At 41.3% G+C, this 21,018-nt stretch overlaps 1 protein-coding gene across 5 annotated transcripts in view; it reads left to right on the plus strand.

The window, feature by feature from the left end:
* acsl6 (acyl-CoA synthetase long chain family member 6) overlaps positions 1-20,280 on the plus strand; it is a 45,819-nt gene extending 25,539 nt beyond the window's left edge. For all 5 annotated transcript variants that reach the window (XM_037119815.1, XM_037119814.1, XM_037119813.1 and 2 more), the window contains 17 exons: positions 621-722; positions 1,178-1,277; positions 1,672-1,850; positions 3,522-3,554; positions 4,990-5,041; positions 8,378-8,451; positions 8,589-8,666; positions 13,469-13,603; positions 14,047-14,181; positions 15,670-15,765; positions 15,867-15,939; positions 17,577-17,665; positions 18,497-18,613; positions 18,724-18,867; positions 18,983-19,084; positions 19,176-19,247; positions 19,940-20,280. In XM_037119815.1, the coding sequence (XP_036975710.1) occupies positions 621-722; positions 1,178-1,277; positions 1,672-1,850; positions 3,522-3,554; positions 4,990-5,041; positions 8,378-8,451; positions 8,589-8,666; positions 13,469-13,603; positions 14,047-14,181; positions 15,670-15,765; positions 15,867-15,939; positions 17,577-17,665; positions 18,497-18,613; positions 18,724-18,867; positions 18,983-19,084; positions 19,176-19,247; positions 19,940-20,080 (1,722 nt within the window). In that variant the 3' untranslated portion in view covers positions 20,081-20,280. The remainder of the gene's footprint in view (positions 1-620; positions 723-1,177; positions 1,278-1,671; positions 1,851-3,521; positions 3,555-4,989; positions 5,042-8,377; positions 8,452-8,588; positions 8,667-13,468; positions 13,604-14,046; positions 14,182-15,669; positions 15,766-15,866; positions 15,940-17,576; positions 17,666-18,496; positions 18,614-18,723; positions 18,868-18,982; positions 19,085-19,175; positions 19,248-19,939) is intronic.
* The last annotated feature ends 738 nt before the right edge of the window (positions 20,281-21,018 follow it).

A 21,018-nucleotide genomic window follows, 5' to 3' on the forward strand; every position in this document is an offset into this window, starting at 1 on the left:
TTGTCTGTCGTAATTGTTTGTTTTTTGCATAAATGTTACATTTCAGTTAATAAATCAAATTAAGTAAATTATAGACATGTGGACAGGAACCCACAGAAGACCCACAGAAAAAAAGGGACAAAAAACCAAAATGATATCACAATCCTAAGCAAATACTTTCAAATACTAAAAAGAGAAAGAGAGAAGGCTGATGAGGTGTAACATTTATCCTTGTTTTTAACTCTTTTTGAAGATATCCATGTTGACCATATATCCAAAAAACTGTCAGTTGTATTTTACCTGTGACATTTTCCATGATGAACACGTCATTCACCTTTTGCTGCCATTGTTGTAAGGATGGATTGGAAGTTGTTGTTTTTTATTCAAAGTGGGGTCCTTCAAATTTACATTTTCTTTCTCACCACTGGATTTAGAGGGATCCCTTCGATACATAATTTTTTGGGGGGAAAAGTGTATATCCAAAATGAGTATTATTTCCTTTTTTTACATGGTCCCAGAACCCCTGCACACTAGGACAGGTCATAACCCAACCCAGTGTAATCCTTCCTAAAAAGATATTAAACAATGTGTATGTGTATAATGGAGTTTGTCCAATCAGCTGCTGTCTCGCTCCTCCGCAGGTGACGGCCCGGGCCGAACATCTGGGTTCAGGCCTCCTGCACCAGGGCTGCCAGCCCAACCCCAGCCAGTTCATCGGAGTGTTCGCCCAGAACAGGCCAGAGGTGACTCTTCATCCCTGTCTGTTAACTATCCACGCTGCGTCTCCCTCTTTGTTTCTCACAGCCTCTCTGCACGGACACATGTAAACCGTTTTACAGATGGTTTCGTTCTTACAGCCCACTGGTGTAAACACAAACACGCACACTCAAAAATGGTCTATTTGTTAAATCTGTCAGCAGCTGCACGTGTAGATTCTGCCTTGTTTTGACGGATTATTCATATCAAGTGTGGAATTGAAATTTGCTACTACTGCACAGGCCTGTTTTTCTGATTTCTCAGAAATCATTGTTGAAAGCAACATTAGATGGAAAGTGAAGGAGAAAGTAGAGAAATTGCCACCGCTGCCCTGGCCACTTCTGCTACTGATTTGTATATGAGCGTGATCTGAAGCTGCAACATGAATATGTGAGTGAAGCACATGTGTGACCTCTGACCCCTGGCTTGTGTGTGATTGCAGTGGATCATCTCAGAGCTAGCTTGCTACACCTACTCTATGGTGGTGGTCCCCCTGTATGACACACTGGGCCCAGATGCCATACGGTTCATCATTAACACCGGTAAGAACACACTCACACACGTCACACACACAGACAAACAAATGCTAACTAGCCACACCAACTCACGAACACACACTAGAGCTCCCCCCACTGGTGTTTGAGAGCACTGTTGTCGACTCAGTCATGATGTACAGCGTGTTCCTTCCACAGCATTTGGGTGATGAATCGTTTCACCAGACTGAACCAGATGTAACCAAAGACACAGAAGTAAAAACACAAGAGCTGAGTAACTTGACCATTCTGTCGCTGTGAGGATCTGAAGTGTCTCTCAAAACCTTCACCGAAGTGTTGATCAGATGTCCCATTTTATTTTGTTCTGTTCCTTTTCGTTTCCTGTTCTGCTGACATTCACACAAGGGTGCGTGTGCTCTTGCGTGCTTGCTTGTCATTCCAGCGGACATCTCCACGGTCATCTGTGACAAAGTAGACAAAGCTCAGGTGCTTCTGGATAACGTGGAGCGGAAGGAGACTCCGGGCCTGCGGAGAATCATCCTGATGGATGCCTTCGACTCCGACCTCGTGGAGCACGGCAAGTGCTGTGGCGTCCACGTGCAGGCCATGCAGGAAGTCGAGGTATAATAACAATAATAATGATAATAATAATGCATTTTATCTGAAGGCGCCTTTCAAAGCACTCAAGGACACCGCACAGGTGTCAGGGGACAATTTAGTGCAAATAAATAGATAGTAAGAGGATGTAATGACATGGTGCCGGCTCAGCACCGAATTCAGACTCTGTAGTCCTCATCATACAGGTAGTCAACCGGGCCGGGTTAGGCAGGGATGAGCTTCTGGGGTGAGAATAGTGCAGTAGAGTGGAATAAGAATAGGCAAGAGTGTGTGCAGGATTCAGATTCCACAGTCCTCACCATACAGGAAGTCAGCCGGCCCGGGTTAGGAAGGGCTGAGCTTCTGGGGTTAACACATGGTATGACATGACGGAAATGAAATTCCTGAGTGAAAGAAAGTGTCTGCTCTTAGCTCAGTGCAAGTATCAGATATATGTGTATGTGGAAGTAGTCTCTCAAGAAAAATGGCCTGAAGGACTCTTTAAAGAAAACTATGTTAATATGTTCTCCAGGGAGGTTGTCAACAACATGCAACATATTTTGCATTAAGATTTGTTGACAGTATTAGAAATATGTGATGTATCAACTGCTTTATCCTTTAACTTTGAGCTTGTGGAAGTTGAACAAACATGTTTTTGTTGCAAGGTAGACATCAAGTGACCAAGTTACAACCCAAAGCTTTGACTGTCCCCGGAACTTTGACTCTGCCACCACAGTAATGGCTGCAGAGATGGCACACCTCGTCTCAGAATCTCAGATACGCACTAGGTGAAATCCCACCAACTGCCAGACAAAACAAACCGATTTAATCACCGCACAATTTTAAAATATGAGGCATTGGTTGGGCTCGTTTGGCGGCATCTTTATCTGGTCTGCGCAGAATCTGAATAATGTGGCGTTACACGAGCACAAAGTCACACACAGACAACACAAGGCGCGACATAAAGCTGTCTTGTGTTGTGACGCCTCTGTGTCTGATGTGGCCGTTTGCAGTAATGCACTGCTCTTTTCGTGCCTGTGACTGTCAATGCCTCATTAGCACAGTCACAACAAACAGACAGTCAAAACTGGTCCAGCAGGTCATCGCTGTGTTTACTGCAGCAGCTAATTTAAGATAGAGGCAGAATTATTTTCTTTCTTCTCTGATTAATCATAAAGACAAAGAGTGAGAAAAGAGGACGGGCGATAGCATGCCGGAATGAAAATAACAAAAGGCTTTACAGCTCAATGAGGACCATCCCTCGAACTGCAGAAAGACAATCGCAGTAAAGTAGCTTGCAGTGACATGTATACATAACTGGCATTTTTCCGTCATGATCAACCTCCATGGAAGTATTTGAAGTGTGTCAGTGTGGCAGGCGCCCGGCTGTTCTTGTAAACCATGTGGCTTGAAAAGAAACGCGAGGGCTCTTAGTCAACAACACACAAGTGCATGTTTGCTTTCCAGCAACAAGGAGCCCCAAATGTTTGTCCGTGGGTAACGAGTAGATGGTGAATCGCCCTTGCCCTTGTCGAGATTGATCTGCTAGAAAATGTACTGATGGAGCTCAGATGACACACACTTCAGAGAGCAGTGGGAGATAACACTGAAGCTATGTTTAAAGATGTCATTAGTGCACACCGTGCATCCTCCAAGTCCTCCTCTAACAGGTAATGATGTTGTCTTTCCTTACAGGCTCAGGGCAGGGAGCACCACAGAAACCCTATAGTAAGTATTTCTTCAAAACTCCACGGCACATTGGAAGAGATGCACTGTGTTAGGAATGCTAGCAGTACGGCTCTGACAGTCTCTGTATGTCGGTCAGCCCACCACTCACAACCATTAAGTCCAACGATCAGTATTAAACCCAAACTGTTAGATGGATTACCATGAAATGTTGTAAAGGCATTCATTCAGAGGTCTCTGCTCTGTGTCTGATGCACATCTGGAAAAGCTAGAATGCTAACATGCTAATTGCACCTGCCAACGCTATTTTTAACCATGACTCCCACTGTGCTCCCGATTGGTCATTTCTCCCATTAATCTCCTGATGTGAGAGCATTATTGTGCTCGCTCAGATCCTCCGCCATGCTCAGGTTGTTGCTGAAAGTGGATGAAACAGGCCCAAAGAAGGAGAAATACACTGCCAAGTTTGACTCCACATGATGTGAGACCTCCATCTTTTGAGATGAACATTTAAAATGTTTATTTTTACACTTTTAGTTCCATTTTGTGTGTTTTTTTTGTATTTATTTCTATTCATAAAAGACTAAAAGCAATTTCATTTTAAAAATCTTTGTATGCATTCTATTAATCTGTGGTGCAGGGTTATGTGCGGATAGGGACATTCAGGATCACCCATAAAAATATTTGCAGGGAAGATTAAAATTAAGATCACGGACATGGTAAACATTCTACCTTCTTCTAAGTAAATGGACTAATTTTTTGTGTCAATATGACCTCAGTTTAACAGAACGTGTCACTAAACATGTTTAGTGTCTTTCTATTTAAAGGAGCACTACGTAGAACACCACTTGAAGCTAGAAAGGTGACAGGGTCCGCCACATATAAACAAAGTAAAACCGTTTGAAATTGTGTTATCCTGTAAGGTCAGTTGAATCAGTTTATACAGTCATGAAAACAAAGTCATTCAGTTTATTTAGTTTGTTTAGGCATAAGTTTCTGTCAGTGGAGGTCTTTCCTTCCCCAAAACTACAAAATGCACCTTTAGAAATACAATAATCTTTGATAATATCTCATAAATAACTTTGCTGCAACAACATTTTACATTTGCTTTCTCCAAATAAAAAATAAGCTTCTGTAACGTGACCAATCTTTTGGGTTCACTTGCACTGCCCCGGCCACATCTAATAAAGCACTGAGCCTTGACAGTTCAGCTCCAACCTTCTGGCTATTAGCCAGCTAAGCTAGTATTTACTCTCTATCAATTCACACCTTCAGACCATAAACCATGTACAATTGCTGATACAATGCCACTGATATTAAATATAACTGTACACACATTACCAATCAACTTTCCTTGTGACATGTGGTGGTGCAAGCTGCTCTCACGAGAGCTGCAGTGAGTAAGAGTAATCTGATGATACGCTGATAAGTTTCACGTCACTCTCAAGCTCTGATGGATCCCATTATTTCTCCACAGCCACCCGTACCGGATGACCTCTCCATTGTCTGTTTCACCAGTGGAACCACAGGTAATAACTGTGCAAACATAATGCATTATTTGGGCTTGAGAATTTAACCACGAGTTACAAATGTGATCAGTGTCTTTATTTTACGGCCTGTTAACAGCAGAGCTCATCACGCACGTTCATCTTTTACGGGAAATAGGTGGAGGCGAGTCACGATAGACAAGGAAAATGAAACCCAAAATTAGATTAGTTGTATTTAGTCACCTAAAAATGATTATCATTTTGCAAAATATTTCCCATGCTGCACCATGCCAAGTCAGGAAGAACCCACAGCATGCCACAAAACAACCACACCTTATACCTTACCTAAGGTTTCCGTCACTGACAGCAATCCAAGCAATGTCACCTTATTATTGTCTGCACTACAAAGTTCACTGACCCGATGCTGCTCCCTTAAATTCTAGTCAAACAATAATCTGACTCAGTCTTTGTCCTCCTTGTTGTTTATGCCTTTGCAAGTTATAAAACAGGGTCATCCATTTGCAGATGCAGAGGTCAGGCTTTTGAATTCAGTTAATTTAGAATACCAATTAAATTAGAATTTGAATTCATATTTTATTTTTGGGAGCGGGGAAAAGGGCTTATTCTGAAGAAGACATACCTGCTCCAGTTGAAATTCCAATAATTCAAAATTCCAGCAGCTGTCTGTTTAACGTAACGCACGGATTCTTTCATTTAGAAGTCTGTTGAGGTCAAAGCCTGGACACAAGTCAAGTTATTTACTGATTAAAACTGTGATATTGGTAACCTGCTTGAAAATAGCACATATTTGAAGCACTTTCTGACCTTCTTGAAGATAATTATTTGATATTTTTTAATGCGCTTATCAAACATTTGTGACAAAATTATGACAACTTTATTTGTACCTTTTTCATAATAGGAAGTACAGGAAGTTAAAGACATATGGTATCATGTCACAGACATGAGCCTTCCAGCCCATCCCCCCACTCTCCTTCCAGGTGGCCTCCATCAGGGTTATTGTTCCATGAGGGTGGCATTACAAGAATATATGTGCAAACAAAAATAACTGTGGAAAAGGAAGAAAAAAGAAAAAAAAAACAGAGAAAAATACAACAAGTGAATGAGTAAATGAGATAAGCAAGTAAAGCAGCAGAACAAAAATAAGTATAATGATAAGTGTAATGTCTGTAAAAACTAATGAATACTGAGTACTGCTAATGCTTATATATTTGTGACAGGACAACATTCGGTCGGTAGTATATCTAGTTTGTAGGAATCAAAAATCTGTTTGAAATTCATTTTTGTATCATTCAAAACACAACTTCAAAGAATAGCTAGTGAAAAATGTCTATTTAAGTAGGGATGGATTATAGAAAATGGATCAAGTCTCTTGTTGACAGTGAGGTGAGCATTTACTATAAATGACTCCGGTTTCTTCACAGCAGCTGGGTGACATAATAACGAGATGATTACGATTCCTTGGCATGCCCTGAAATGCCAGAGGGCAGCACGTTCATTTGAATGAGGAGGCACTGCTGCTTTTTCCGGTAGGCCTTATCCCACAGCAGCCACAGCAGGCAAGGAAACTTAAAGCAAGGTTGTGTAAGGACAAGCTGGTGTCAGTTTACAGCAGCAGCTGCAGCTAGCCACGTCCAGGTCCCACTGAAGACACCGCCACCTGCTGGCTCTGCCAGGGCCATTTTCACTAATCGCTGCATTTCTCGAGAACAGGCCTCTGCATTTCCAGTGAATCCCCTCAGAGGAATTCCCTCCATCTTTGTTGCCACAGCGCCTCAGCTCTGAACCTTAAACATTGCTCAGGCAGCATGTCTGGAAAGAGGAACGCTTCACTGAGGAGTCATTGCTTCATACAGACTTCTGTGTGTAGACTGGTTGAGGCAATGCTATTACAGTAACTGAGAGCAGAATTGGTCATTTTAAACCGCCGTCGGAATTCACACAGACAAAGGAGACAATTATTAAGGGTTTTTTTTTTTTCCTCAAAGAGAGCGCTGTTTTAAATTGTTACATTTCTAATTTTCTGCTTGAAGTGACGGTGGTCTGGTATTTAAAACATACTACAAGGAACTTTCAACTGGTTTTGAAACAGTCTCAGTTTAATACTTGTGCTTCTTTATGATGCACATAAGCAAACAAGACCATCAGCAAGGAGACTGGCTATGTTTGCATACTTAGAAAGAGTCGTGTTCTGATTTATTTGAATATGAATTGAGGGGTCTCGCAGCCTGAGGACGGAAGCTGCTCTTTAGTCTGTTGGTACGGCGCTAAAACATCATCTTTTGTTCGGTGGGGCCGTCAGAATCAACAAAAATATACAAATAAAAGTTCCTCTTAACAGCTTTACCCCTTTGAGCCCCAAGCAGTTTCTTGCCAGTTTCATATTTACATCCATCACGTTTTTTCTTACTCTGTTTTTCACTGCTGGCGTGGAAACAGCAGCATCAAGAAAAAGGGAGAAGTCAAGAAAATTTTAATCAACAATGGAAAATAGAGGCAGAAAAAAGGTGATGACACGGTTTATTAAGACGGTTACATCTGTCCGTGTCCCGGAACACAAAACAAATAAGGAAACAAGAAATGAGAAAAAGGGTATCAACAAAAAAATTGAGAAAGAAGAAAGAAAATAAATAAAATTTCAGAATGGACAATAAAGTCATTTGGATGAATAATCACTCTTTCAAGCTTAGATTTGGTTAGTTTTCCTCACAGAAGTGTTCGTTGCACGTGGTTTGTCTGAGGGCTGTCACATATGTGGAAATCTGACGCCTTTAATATGCAATTCTGATCTTTTTTTTTAATGCCTTCCAACCTGTTGGCGTGTTGTGGGGTTCAGAGGGTTAAGTAAAATATGCATACATAGATTTTAGAAGCAGATGACCTTGAAAAAAAGAGACAAATTGTCTCACATTTTAATTATGATCATATTAAATAACTCAGTGTGCTATATATCTTTTTAGAAAGTAGCCTTTTCAACAATTTACAGCACAGGACTGGGGACTACAGGACGTGTGCATTGAAGGGTCCAAATGAGAAAAGAATGCTCTCTTCAGCAATTTATTATATTATGTTAACATCTATTAACCGACAGTATGTCACTTATTCTTTATTGTGCTCAGTGAAAGCTCCATGTGAAGATCCTTTTGTCCTCCTCTTGGTTGACCGTGTGATGCTCGGGGAGGTGATGGATGTCTCACTTCTGTAACGTCTGTGTGTGTGTGTGTGTGTGTGTGTGTGTGTGTGTGTGTGTGTGTGTGTGTGTGTGTGCGTGTGTGTGTGTGCGTGTGCGTGTGTGTGTGCGTGTGCGTGTGTGTGTGCGTGTGTGTGTTGTGTGTGTGTGTGTTGTGTCTGCTTACACAGGAAACCCAAAGGGAGTCATGCTCACCCATGGGAACGTGGTGGCTGATTTCTCAGGCTTCCTTAAAGTGACAGACGTGAGTAACAATCCCTCAGGTGTCATTTAGTTGCGCAGGTCCACATAAGTCGTGTGTTTTCCCTGCAACCTCTCTTTCTCATGAAGTCGCTGTGTTGCAAGGTCATCTGATTCTTTCCGTCCTTCTGTCTCCTGCAGAAAGTCATTTTCCCCAACCAAGATGATTGCCTCATCTCCTTCCTGCCACTGGCTCACATGTTTGAGAGACTCATCGAGGTAAATGGGCCAAGGAATGTGATAGTTGCAAGTTTGAAGCTGTAAGGAGGGCGATGTGGGCGGAAGAAGGATGTGTACAGAATGATTTTGAGGGTGGGCGGGAGAGTGGGTGTTAATTTGAGTTTATTTAGTGTGTGGGATGGAGGGAGACGAGAGGGGAGGGACTGAAAGGAGCATTTACTGTAAGACCCTATTTTACCTGCAGCTGGCTACTAGTCAGATTCCTCTTTTGCTGTGCCTCTCACCTCCTTGGACCAAAGCATGGATAAAATCATTTTTAAGTGTCTCGGTGCTGTTTTTGGACTGACAGTGGGAACACACAGCATCTGAGACTTACAAAGGATCTGCTGTTCATTGGGGGGAAAACCACTTTGCTTCAGTTTCAGTTTTAGTCAGAAACCATATTAAAACCATTCAAACATCATCACTGCTCCCGAAGGGAAACTTTCCCTCTGTTAAGTCTTATGGTGCACATTTCTTCCTGTAAATTCCCAATAGAAAACCTGTTTGCATATCGATGGCAACAGTTTTCCCCTCCAGAAAATGTAACCAAGTCTCTCCTCATCCCTCATCGCCAGCCTTATACCTGACATCAGGCAGTTACAGGTTGCCTGCATATAAACACTTTTAATGACTACATTGGTTGGACAGGACAGTCTAATGATGACATGCCTGTTCCACACCAGACAACACTACATTCAGCACTGCATTTCATAAATGAAGCTTGAATATCTAAGAGATGACAAAATGTCCCAGCACTGGAGGACTGCTTCTGTCTTTTTGTCCTGACAAGGACAGCTGTTCCCCTGAAATACAAGGAAGCATGCATAAAAAAACCCAAAAAAAACAATAAAGAGTCATGGTTTCATTAGATGATAATCACAAAGGGACCCGTGGTTGGACAGGACAGCCTGCTGATGACATGCCTGCTCCCATCTGAACCCTTTTTAACAAAATGTGTCTCAAAGGCCAAATCAGTGATTCAGTGACTCCCAAAACAACACGACGTACCACCGTCATACGCTTTCAGTTTTAGAAAGCAGTTTAGTTTTTTCAGCCATAGAACAACTATTTCTATAACTTCAGTTACAGACTCACCTACAGTACATTACATCAGTAATTCATGTACTCTTATGTACGTGATGTAGCACAATAAGCCAACGTTAGTAAATTTAAAAGAAGTCACCTTTTCCTCTGGTTCTGACAGCGGGCACAAACAGTGGCCTCCTGAATGAAAAGTTCTGTCAATGTTTAACCCGACTATACATCCCCGACCTCGTCCCTCATTATAGTGCTTCTTCTCATGTAAATATGGGTCACAAAAGGCAGCTGTCATAGTCATCCTACTGTATATGGTTGTTTTTGTGATGAGGACAGGCTGCGAAATGCCCCAACAATGGAGGACTGAAGATAAGACACACACACACACACACACACACACACAAACACACACACACACACACACACACTAACACATTAACAGTAAAGGTTACTTCAGATTTCAGGTGTTGAGTCTGTTTAGTCATCTGTCAAAACCTCAACAACATTTAGCTCTGGTATTAACCACCCTGCAGGGCACCCATTCTCATTGAGTAGCTGCCATCTAACTCCTGAGAACAAACGGAGGGCACGTTTTCAAAAATGAAAAAAAAAGTTCGGCCCTTGACACCCGGGGGGGGGGTGCAGAACTGATCACATAAACCAAAGTGTTTCGGACGTCACGTTTTGTTTGAAGACGTTTTTTAAATCTTCACGTACGGGTGGCTTTTTAGCTTTACTTTTTCACTCGCTGTGGTGGTTTTAGTTTCACACCGGCAGTTTCCATCCAGGTTTTGACCAGATGTTGACAGCAAATAGAACAGTGACCCTCCAGACCTCAGGCGGTTGTTTTTGTCCTGTTAAAATAACTCCGCTTAACCTTTTTTTAATACCCTGTAAATCTTAACCTTCATTGTGTCATTAAGTGGATCATTAGTATATACAATCAGTGTGTGCCCTCATGTGCGGGTGTCATGTGACGTGTGTTTATCACTCGGGTTCCATCAGGTTCAACCAGCCGGGTTTGTTGGCCTGCGGCAGCCTGAGACTCAGACACAGAAAACCACCTGACTTCCCCAGAAAGCATTGCATGAGATCACACAATAGAAGCAAGTTCAAGACTCTCACAGAAACAGATAAACACATCAGCACACCGCTTTGTATCTCACGCTGGTGATGTCTCGATGATAGCCAAGAGGAAAAAAAAAAAAAAAGGAGGGCAGACCTCCACTTCGCTGTGTCCTCAGACGGCTTCAGAAACAGGAAGGATGTGTGCTGGGTTAATATTCGGGCCATGTTCAGCTTGTCACTGTCTGCAAGTGTTCTCTAAAAAAGGGCATGTGGTGGTGTGTGTGTCTGTGTGCGCGTGGGAACAAAACAAACACAGGCCAAATGAACATGCAGTAGTTCTCACTTCAAGACTCTTTTGTATTCACGCTTGTCAGTTTGCACAAGGATCCCCAAGTCTACAAGCTGCTGCAAGTTTGCAAAACCTGTGGTTTTTAGATTAAATGATTGTTGATTTGAGTCACCCCCCCCCCCAACAGGCTGCAGATTCAGATGAAACAGAATCTAGTAATAGAACTGTTAAGTTTCATTATGAATAATCATAAATGAGTCACTTCTTTGGCTGCCAACACGATTTAAACCTCTGTGAGTGCAGACATCCACTGTCAAACACAGAAGTCATGAATCAACAATCACAGTAGCGTGTCTTGTTGCATAACCTTGAATAAGTTGTGTGTTCATTTCAGTTCACTTGAAAGCCCCAAAAAGCAGATTTAATCAACACTCGTCAGGATAGATAGATTTTTGCTTATTTGAATAGGAACCAGTGGTGGAAAGAAACTATGTACATTTACTGATATACACTTACATTCCACTGGGAAATATCATAGTTTTTACTCTGCTATATATCTCACAGCTTGAGTTCCTAGTTATGATCGAGACTTGAATGAAAATAAAGATGGTTTATTTTGTGAGTCATAGGAAACGCAGTGTTGTGAACAGTACCCGAGAAACAGTGCTGTGGAGCACAATCAGTGTGTGTGTGTTTTTTATGTGATTGCTGATAAAAAAATAATTAAATAAAATAAGTGGTACTTTGGCTCTGATGAAGCATGCAGTCTGCAAAGTAACTAGTAACTAAAGTTAGCAACAAAAAAAAAAAAGAGGAAGAAGAAGGGGACTAAAAAGTACAATATTTATATCCGGGATAATTATTAATTGTGATAAATATTGTGATCCAATTTACATTAGATCACCTCGGGGCACCACCCTTAAAGAAGGGAAAGATGACAGATTCAGTAATTCAGTCTCATAAAAAGGTACCAATCTGTTTGTAACTCTGATAAATAATGAATTTAATAATTACGACCAAAATGACCATAAGAGCTGTAATGGTCAAAGGATTCTGGAGTTCTTGACAGTGTAGAGGTTGGCAACATTCACTCTTGTACAACCCTAACCCTAACCCACTATATACAGGTGTGTGTGTGTGTGTGTGTGTGTGTGTGTGTGTGTGTGTGTGTGTGTGTGTGTGTGTGTGTGTGTGTGTGTGTGTGTGTGTGTGTCTGTGTCTGGCAGAATACAGAAACAATAGTGGTCACTGCTATCACACGTGTGTGATATGCTCCAGGATCAAGGAATTGGGATTCCAATGTTGAACAATGTTGTCCTTGATGAAAGTCGGCAGAGGAAGAAACGGTTCACTCCTTTCCTTTGAAAGGATAGCAGCTCGGTGCTAACTTACTTGGTGTTCCTCAGATTGTGAAGTTAACTGTCAAGCTTTGCGTCACAGCTGCGGGTGCTAACTGATCTGGAATGCTGGCAGGACCTCGTGTCGCTGCAGTGAGGAGACGTTCTCTGGGCCTTCTGCAAATGCAGCTTGCAGCACTCTGCAGCTGTTAGACCCAGACAAAGAGATCTTGAGGGCAGGCAGCCCTGTGGAGGAGAGATGGAGAGGAGCCCTTAAGGATAGAAGTTTAAGGAGTGGAGAGCGAGAGAAAGACAAAGAAAAAGAAAAAGGAAGGCGCTGGAGTTATGATTTTCTGGTCAGAGGGGGGTCTGTCACCCTGACCAATAGTAGCTCAAAGCTCAATTTTGCAGGTGTGAAGAATGGGGAATTCTGGGACACTGAGTTCAGTATAGAGTCCATTTTGAAATCCAGAATGATTGACTTCATCTGTGGGTCCAACACTTGAAGTACATTGTGCTGATAGGAGATCTTTTACTGCAGTATGGTTTTGAATGCAGGACTTTTACTTGTATACATGTTGTACAAGTATTTTTATATAACTAAAGTGTCTGAGCATTTGATAAAAAATAATGTGCATAAGTTCTTAAATATGACGAACATAACCGACAACCAGTAATTTCCTGATAAATGTACAAGTGAATAAACATTGCTAATGCCAACTGAGCTTCCGATCTTTCTTCACTGACACTGAAGTGTCAGAACAATAACTCCAATCTACGTCATTTACTGAATCATGAGATAGACAGATAAACTGGTGTAAACCACGTGTATACCCACCAAGCGGGCATGAGTATGCCAGTAATTTGTCTAATGATGACACATCTCCTCCCTTCAGTGTATGTACAGAATTTTGCTACATGAGCCAAGTTTGCATCTATGAATATTTGTCACATGAGTTTTAGCTAAAAAAACTTGAATGATTTAACCCCTGTCAGTGCCGGGATTGTGTCTGTAAAAGATATTGGATCACTAATATGTTTAATTATTTGTGTGCCTGTCTCTGCAGTCTGTGGTGTACTGCCACGGAGGACGGATCGGGTTCTATCAGGGTGACATCCGCCTCCTCCCAGATGACATGAAGGCCCTGCGGCCGACCATTTTCCCCGTGGTGCCTCGACTGCTCAACCGCATGTACGACAAGGTGAGATGAAGAAAAAATGCTTTGAAATAAGCTGTTAACTTGTCCTGCTGCTGATGGAGCTACTCAGCTTGTTTAGTTGATCTAAAAAAAATAATTTTTGGCTCTGTTTGGGAAACAGACGCCTACTCTGACAGGGCTTTGTGGTTTGACAATCAATTGAAATTCGTTTCCACTACCATCATGACTCATGGGCTGCAGTGTTGTTTTATTAGCCATGATTAATACGTTCCCTCCCTGGTTTCGTCAGACAGACAGACTTGAAAATAACATGATAGGACACAGAGTTGTTTCCATGCACTTACTGTAAAGTGGGATTACCTGCTTCCAGTTGATTTCTGGAAAGTGAACCTGAATAAACTTTTTAATAGTTGGAACAAGAAGGCACTGGCCCCAGTCAAAAAAAAAAAAAAAAAAAAAAGAAAGTGTATTTTGTCTCCCTGCAGATCTTCAGCCAGGCCAACAGCCCGCTGAAGCGTTGGCTGCTCAACTTCGCTGCCAAGAGAAAAGGTGCTGAAGTCAGCAGCGGGATCATTCGCAGCGACAGCATCTGGGACAAAATCTTCTTCAGTAAGATTCAGGTAAATAGCGTCTCCTTACCCCGAACTGGATGCGCCACGGCTGCTCATTTGCAAGGGCATTTCTAACTCTATTACCTCAAGAGGGCTGGCACACCACACACATCGTCAAACCGCCACACATACCGCCACAGTTAACAGTAAGATGGTTCCACTGTAACGATTAATAGTTCATAAAATACTTGCGGTAACGGTGAAGAGAGTGTTTGCAAAAAGTGTTATTTTTAACCTAATTTTCACATATTCTGTACATTTTGATGTAAACAAGTGGATGCAAAAGAAAAGTGATTTTCATGTTATTCTATTTTCAGGGTCAATTCATGTTCATGATCAACATCACTGTAAATAGGTCAGCTTGAGCCAAAAGGTTAAAGCTAGAGATATACTTGCTTTTTAACCAGGCATTCACATACCGGTTCTGCCGGCATACCGGTTCTGCTTTATACCCTCTATACCACGCATGATTCTGGAGTGTACCACTAGATGGCACAACAGGGAACCCAGTCCGTCGTTTTTATCCCTGCTGCGGCCCTGCATGCCGACTGACCCCTGACCCCTGTCACACCCCCATATTGGCCCTGCCTATGTTTGCGAATTGCATCTTGCGGATGAGTTAATTTCTACCACCGATCCAAACTGACATTAAAATTGAAAACAAGTATATATGCGGCACAAATGTAGTCTCTCAACCAGGTAATAAATTAACGATTGGACATCCACGGTGATCTCTTGTCAACTATGGAGACCTGAAAACAAAGGATTCCGCTATGATATTAGATGTCATTGACCAAAAAAAGACACCTTTATCTAGTGAAGCAAGACATAACAAGTGAGACGAGACGAGACACAACGAGGCATATTAGGACGCATCACAGGATGAGAACATTATGCAAGAACAAATAAAGACTGAATACAAAGAGGGGGAAAAACAGGAAAAAAGTACAGGGTGAAGGTGTGTTGGAGAACTAAAGGGAAAATAGAAAATAAGATTTAAAGTTGGTCCGAAAAAATCAAACAATCCATAAATATAAAGATGAATGAGAATAAGGATGAGAAAGAAAATGTGTCAGGGAGATGAAATGTACTATTATTATTATTATCTTATATTAAGGTACTGTGTTTGAGAAAGTTTCATCAGACGTGGGTGTGTGCGGTTTGTTTAGATTTCATTGATAGTAGCCAACCAGCTGTACAACTGTCATCAGATTCCTATTCAAATGCTGTAAAATCCTGATTGGCGCTCAGAAATATGTGACATCACATTAATCCAACCAAATCCCATCCTCTTCAAAACCAAAGAGAGCTCTCGTGTCAATGAGCAAAACAGTCAAAAACTTTGGCAGAAAATGTGTGTTTGTGTTGGACCACGATGCTCAAGGCTCAAGGAATTCTCATGCCCTTTCCAAAATCCACCATAAACAGCACTAAATTGCTGGACTGTACAGATAATAAAGACTCCTCTGTCTTCATCATGTGTTTTCTCTTCATCAGGCCAGCCTGGGAGGAAGGCTGAGGATGATTATAACAGGAGCAGCTCCTACCTCGCCCAGTGTCCTGGGATTCCTCAGAGCAGCTCTGGGATGCCAGGTCAGACACGCACACACCACCTAACCCAAACCTTTACCCCATCCTTAACACATACACACACAAATACAGTTTTTGGGTGCACTCAACTCATCTGTCTCTAGGTGTACGAGGCGTACGGCCAGACAGAGTGCACAGCTGGCTGCACCTTCACCACACCTGGAGACTGGACCCAAGGTGAGCTTCAGCACCGTTTATGCAACAGGCCTAGATCAGGGAAACATTTCCTTATCTCTGCCCTGAACTTGTTTACTCAACCAGAGGCTCCGTTCAAAGGTCTCAAAGTGACATGGTTGAGTTGTGACTTAAAGAAATAAAAGGCTCCTTTGCCACTGTTTAATTGAGGTCAAAGTTAGAGATCGTCACAGAAGGGGTCACAGCCGCTCAGATAAAGACGCAGGTGCTCAGACAACTATAGATTATTAAAAAATAAAAATTTTTAAAAAAATAGAAAAAGCAGGATGAGAGCGAGGAGTAAACAGCAGGGGAAGAAAAACAGGAGACAGGTTCAACAGATAGAGAGGAAAGAGCAGTTAAGCCATATTATTCACACTCATAATGCCGGCTTAGCTGATTGCCAACATCAACAGACAGGTATAATAGACTACTGGCTGCCATAACAGCCCCTATTTATTCTGCTTTTAATTCATGTGTTAACCTCTTTGCATTACTGGTTATTTTCCAAGTGAACTCAATGCACTTACATAGACTTAAACATGTCTTATATATTAATTCAAAGTAAAATGTGGTATTACTGAGCACTTATCATAGCATATGAATAAAGACCTAATGCCCACACTTCATCTACTTTTGGGCTGTTTGAACAAAAGCACACATAATGGGCACTGCAATCTACAGGATGTGACCCAAGATAGTAATTATAAAGTCTAGTTTGTATATAACATAGATATTATAGATGTACAGGTACCTTTTCCTTCCTGATACCTGTTCCACCCTCTTAGGCAGAAATGGAGGTGTTTCTGATAGCAATAGGCGTATTGGAATTCCTGGAGTTTCTCTTGTCGAGCGGCTGACAGCTGTCTAATGTGACAGAGAGGGGTCAGATTCACAGTATCACAACAGATTAACTTTCCAAAGATGGTTCCCTGTTTATTGACATGAATGAAACTTGATTACCCAGCATATACACAAAAGGGTGACACAGATGCATTCACGTTTTTTTGTTTTGTTTTGTTTTTTTTGCTGAGTGTGTCTTTTTGCTGACACAAATACAAAAAAATTTAAGATAATCGTGAATCAACGCTTTGAACAACTAATATGCAAGAACTTACATTAAAAATAGGAGTAAATGCAGTTTGTTGCTTTGAATTTGACCCTTGACCCTCGAAGTGATTCTTTTTTCCATTTAATGTGTGAACCAAACACCGACAAGGAAATGTCAGGATAAATGTGTTATCATGGGATATCAGCCAAAACCACACCACGGGTGAACCCCTGGTGTGTGCCGCAGCCTGTTGTGCCACTTGCAGCAGGGGCAGTAAATAAAAGACTGTCAGATAACGGCAGCGTCAAACTGTAGTCTAACACCGCTCCCTGCTGCTCAACTCTGGTACTGAATATTTATGAGATATAAGATCCACTGATCTATTTTCCTTATTCTCTTCAATATTTAACCATTAAGTGTTCCTCCTCATAAATTTGCTTTGATATGATGTGAAACATTGTAATCTGTAGAAATCCATTCAGCAGCGACAAAGGCTGCAGTGTTGGAAGAGAGTCAGACGACAGAAGTTCAAGTGTAAGGGTTATGTTGTTGACTTGTTTGTTTTGTGTTTTCCTCACCCTTAAATCAGGTCATGTCGGGGCCCCGCTGCCATGCAACCTCATCAGATTGGTGGACGTTCCTGAGAAGAACTACTTTGCCTCAAAGGGGGAGGGAGAGGTAAGCAGCATCCACTGCACACGCAGATGTGTGAGCATTTGTACGTGTGTTATTCATCACAATATCTACACATGTCAGAGAACTTTTGATTTAATTTAAGGTGTAACAATGCTGTCTCAAAATGCCAGCATAGAGAAAAAGCCCGGATAGTGAAAGGACGCGTCAAAGAGCAACAACTTCAAAAACTAGTGCTAGAATAGAAAAGGAAAGAAAATGTCCAAAATACACATTAAGGTCTTTAGTTTACTTTAGATTTATTTCCTGCAAAATGATGTATATTAGTGCATATTTTGTTAGACAGCCTCATCTACTGTACATATTTAAACATAAAATATCGCAACAACAATTGTCTTTATGTAAGTGATCAACTTAGGAAGATTCATGGTGATATCTATTAGTTAAAAATGTATCCTATCCACCATTTTCTGTCTTATAATGTATGAACTAAACCAGAAATCTCCTCTTCATACACCACACTGGAGGTCATTACAAAGGAGTTTGTTCATAAACATTCAACATTTTATTTATAGAAACATGGCAAAACTTTTTTTTTTTTTTTTTTCATGGCTGATGACAGCATTTTTTGAATTATGGATAGATACCAATTTCATTATCTCTGTAAAAAACTTTGGCTCTAATTTGTCAACAAAATGAAACAGGGATTTTCAATCTGGCTTTGTGCATGAGTGCATTTATTACCAAAATTCATTTATATCACATATTTAAACATAAGAATTCATGCCACAGCTTCAAGAGAAAAAGGGTGTCGTATCAAAGACGAACACACACTTTTTTATAAGACGGATGAAACTTTTCTAATCTCCCATCCAGGTTTGTGTGAAGGGACCAAACGTGTTTAAGGGCTACCTCAAAGACCCAGAGAGGACGGCCGAGACGCTGGACTCAGACGGCTGGCTTCACACCGGAGACATCGGCAAATGGTTACCTGTACGTACATACAGCTCACACCAGCCTCCATCAAGTATCCAGTGTTCTGCAGCACTTGCTCTAATAAGTTCCCGCCTGTCGTCTGTTGCTGTACATCTCCTCTCCTGTAGAACGGAACACTGAAGATCATTGACAGGAAGAAGCACATCTTCAAGTTGGCACAAGGCGAGTACATCTCCCCTGAGAAGATCGAGAACATCTACATCAGGAGCGAACCGGTGGCTCAGCTCTATGTTCATGGAGATAGCCTGCAGGTAAGAAACACACATCTTAATGTCTGTGATCGCCTGTCTGGTGCTCAATTTTAACCAGAATTATCACTCAATCTTTTGATTTTCATCCTCTTATGTCTGTGTTTGCTCTGCCCAGTCCTGTTTGGTGGGGATCGTGGTTCCCGACCCTGAAGTCATGCCTGAATGGGCCAAGAAGAAAGGCATGTTAGGCACCTACAAGGACCTCTGTAAAAACACGGTGGGTTACACATGGTGGAAACGTTTTGAAACGCACGCTGAAAATACTCAGAGAATTCCAGTGAAGTTAACTTCATTCTTTTTGTCAACAGGAATTGAAGAAGGCAATCCTTGAAGATTTGGTGCGTCTGGGCAAGGCCAGTGGCCTCCACTCTTTTGAGCAGGTAAGTACAGCTGTTGCATATGCTTGAGGTTCAAGGCAAAAACAAAAGCCAAAAGATTTTGGCCGGTAGAAAAAGAGTTAATCCACACACATGCTTTTCTTTTTAGAATAATCAAAAAATATGGACGTTTCCATCAAGAATAAAAGGTCTTTGTGACTCAGACATTTTTTTTTAATAATCATTAATCTAGAGGTGAATAGTTTGTGCTGGAATGATATTTTGGGGGGCTTTTATTCCCTGCAAGTGGTCTGCATGTTGACTTTGACTCAATTTGAGGCCAAAACAGTCAATATTTAGTCTGCCTTTTGTCTTAAAAATGTGTCAGATAACCTTACTCTTAAAGCTACAGTGTGATCATATATTTGACAACAAAAGGTCTGTTAAATTATCTTGAAAAGTCTTATTAGGGTCTGTGAGTAATGCAGTAATTGCTTAAGTTGAGCTCCTCACTAAAAAAAAAGCAAAAGCAGTTGTCAGTTAATGAAATTTCATTAAGCAGGTAACTGTAAATATCTTTATTTTCATTGTCTCAATATGTCAAATAAAAGGGAGGTGCTGCCATAGAGTTTCTCCCTTTAATATGCAAAGTTTTGGAAGAAAAACAAATTGGCTTTTCAATAACTTTGGGAGACTCTCAAGAACCTTGCTGTCTTTCAACACTTTTTCTATCCTACTCCACTTTCCTTCTCAAGGTGAAGAACATCTACATCCACAATGAGATGTTTTCCATTGAAAACGGCCTCCTGACGCCGACACTAAAGGCCAAGAGACCCGAGCTAAAGGAGTTCTTCAAGGCGAAGATCGACCAGCTCTACAGCAGCATCACCATGTGAAGGCTGGCAGACCTCATTTTCCTTCAAGCATCTTAACACTAAGACCTGTTCTGATCATTGACCTGCAGTGGGACAAAGATGTGACACCTTAGGGCTTAACATGCTTTGGGAAAGCAAGCCAAATCTGGTCCTTCTATGGAAGATTTAAAATGCCTAAAGAAATGATCCAAAAAATAAAGTTAAAGAGAATACACATGTTATGTTATGCGTATTTCCTTTTAATGTATTCATTTATTAATTCCAAAAATAACACGTTTTTTTTAATACTAAACAAATTAATCATACTTAATCAACAAAGTGGTGCCTTTCAGTGAGCAGAGGCATCAGAGACCTGCCAGTACTAAATACAGAGCACTGTTACTAACTTTCCTGAGGCCATGCAAAGGAGCTTTATCTTTTTGGAAATAGAAAGAAATGATCAATACCAAATTTAAAACAATCAACTGTCCAATCACGTGGTTGGGGAGCGTGGCTGTGGGTGGAGCTTAGCACTGCTGACAAGAAACTGAAGGATGTTCTTTGCCCAGCTCCCCGTAAGTGTTGAAAGCTTGTGTTAGCTTGCAATAAGCGTAGAAAGGCTTGAAGGTGTAATACGTGAACATTTTAGTTTGAAATATTTTAAAATTATTAACAGTTTTGGCATTATTTTAAAAATGTCTTTGTATTGTGTTGCAGAGATATCTATTGAAGTTAGCATGCTAACCAGCTAGCCCCTAGCCTATCGGTACCTCGTAAAAGAATTGATAGTCCAATAGTAAACGACACCAACACTCCCCCGGTGCTCCAAGCTATTAGGACCACTAGCTGTACGATCAACTGAGTTTACTAGCTGACAAGCTGCTAATCTGATGATATGCAGCCCTCTATTTGATTGGTGTATGCCGATGAATTTAGCAGGCGGCACATTTTTTACATATTTGAAAGGTAGATCGCATTCA

The sequence above is a fragment of the Acanthopagrus latus genome, chromosome 13 (assembly GCF_904848185.1).
Source record: "Acanthopagrus latus isolate v.2019 chromosome 13, fAcaLat1.1, whole genome shotgun sequence".
Classification (NCBI taxonomy): domain Eukaryota; kingdom Metazoa; phylum Chordata; class Actinopteri; order Spariformes; family Sparidae; genus Acanthopagrus; species Acanthopagrus latus.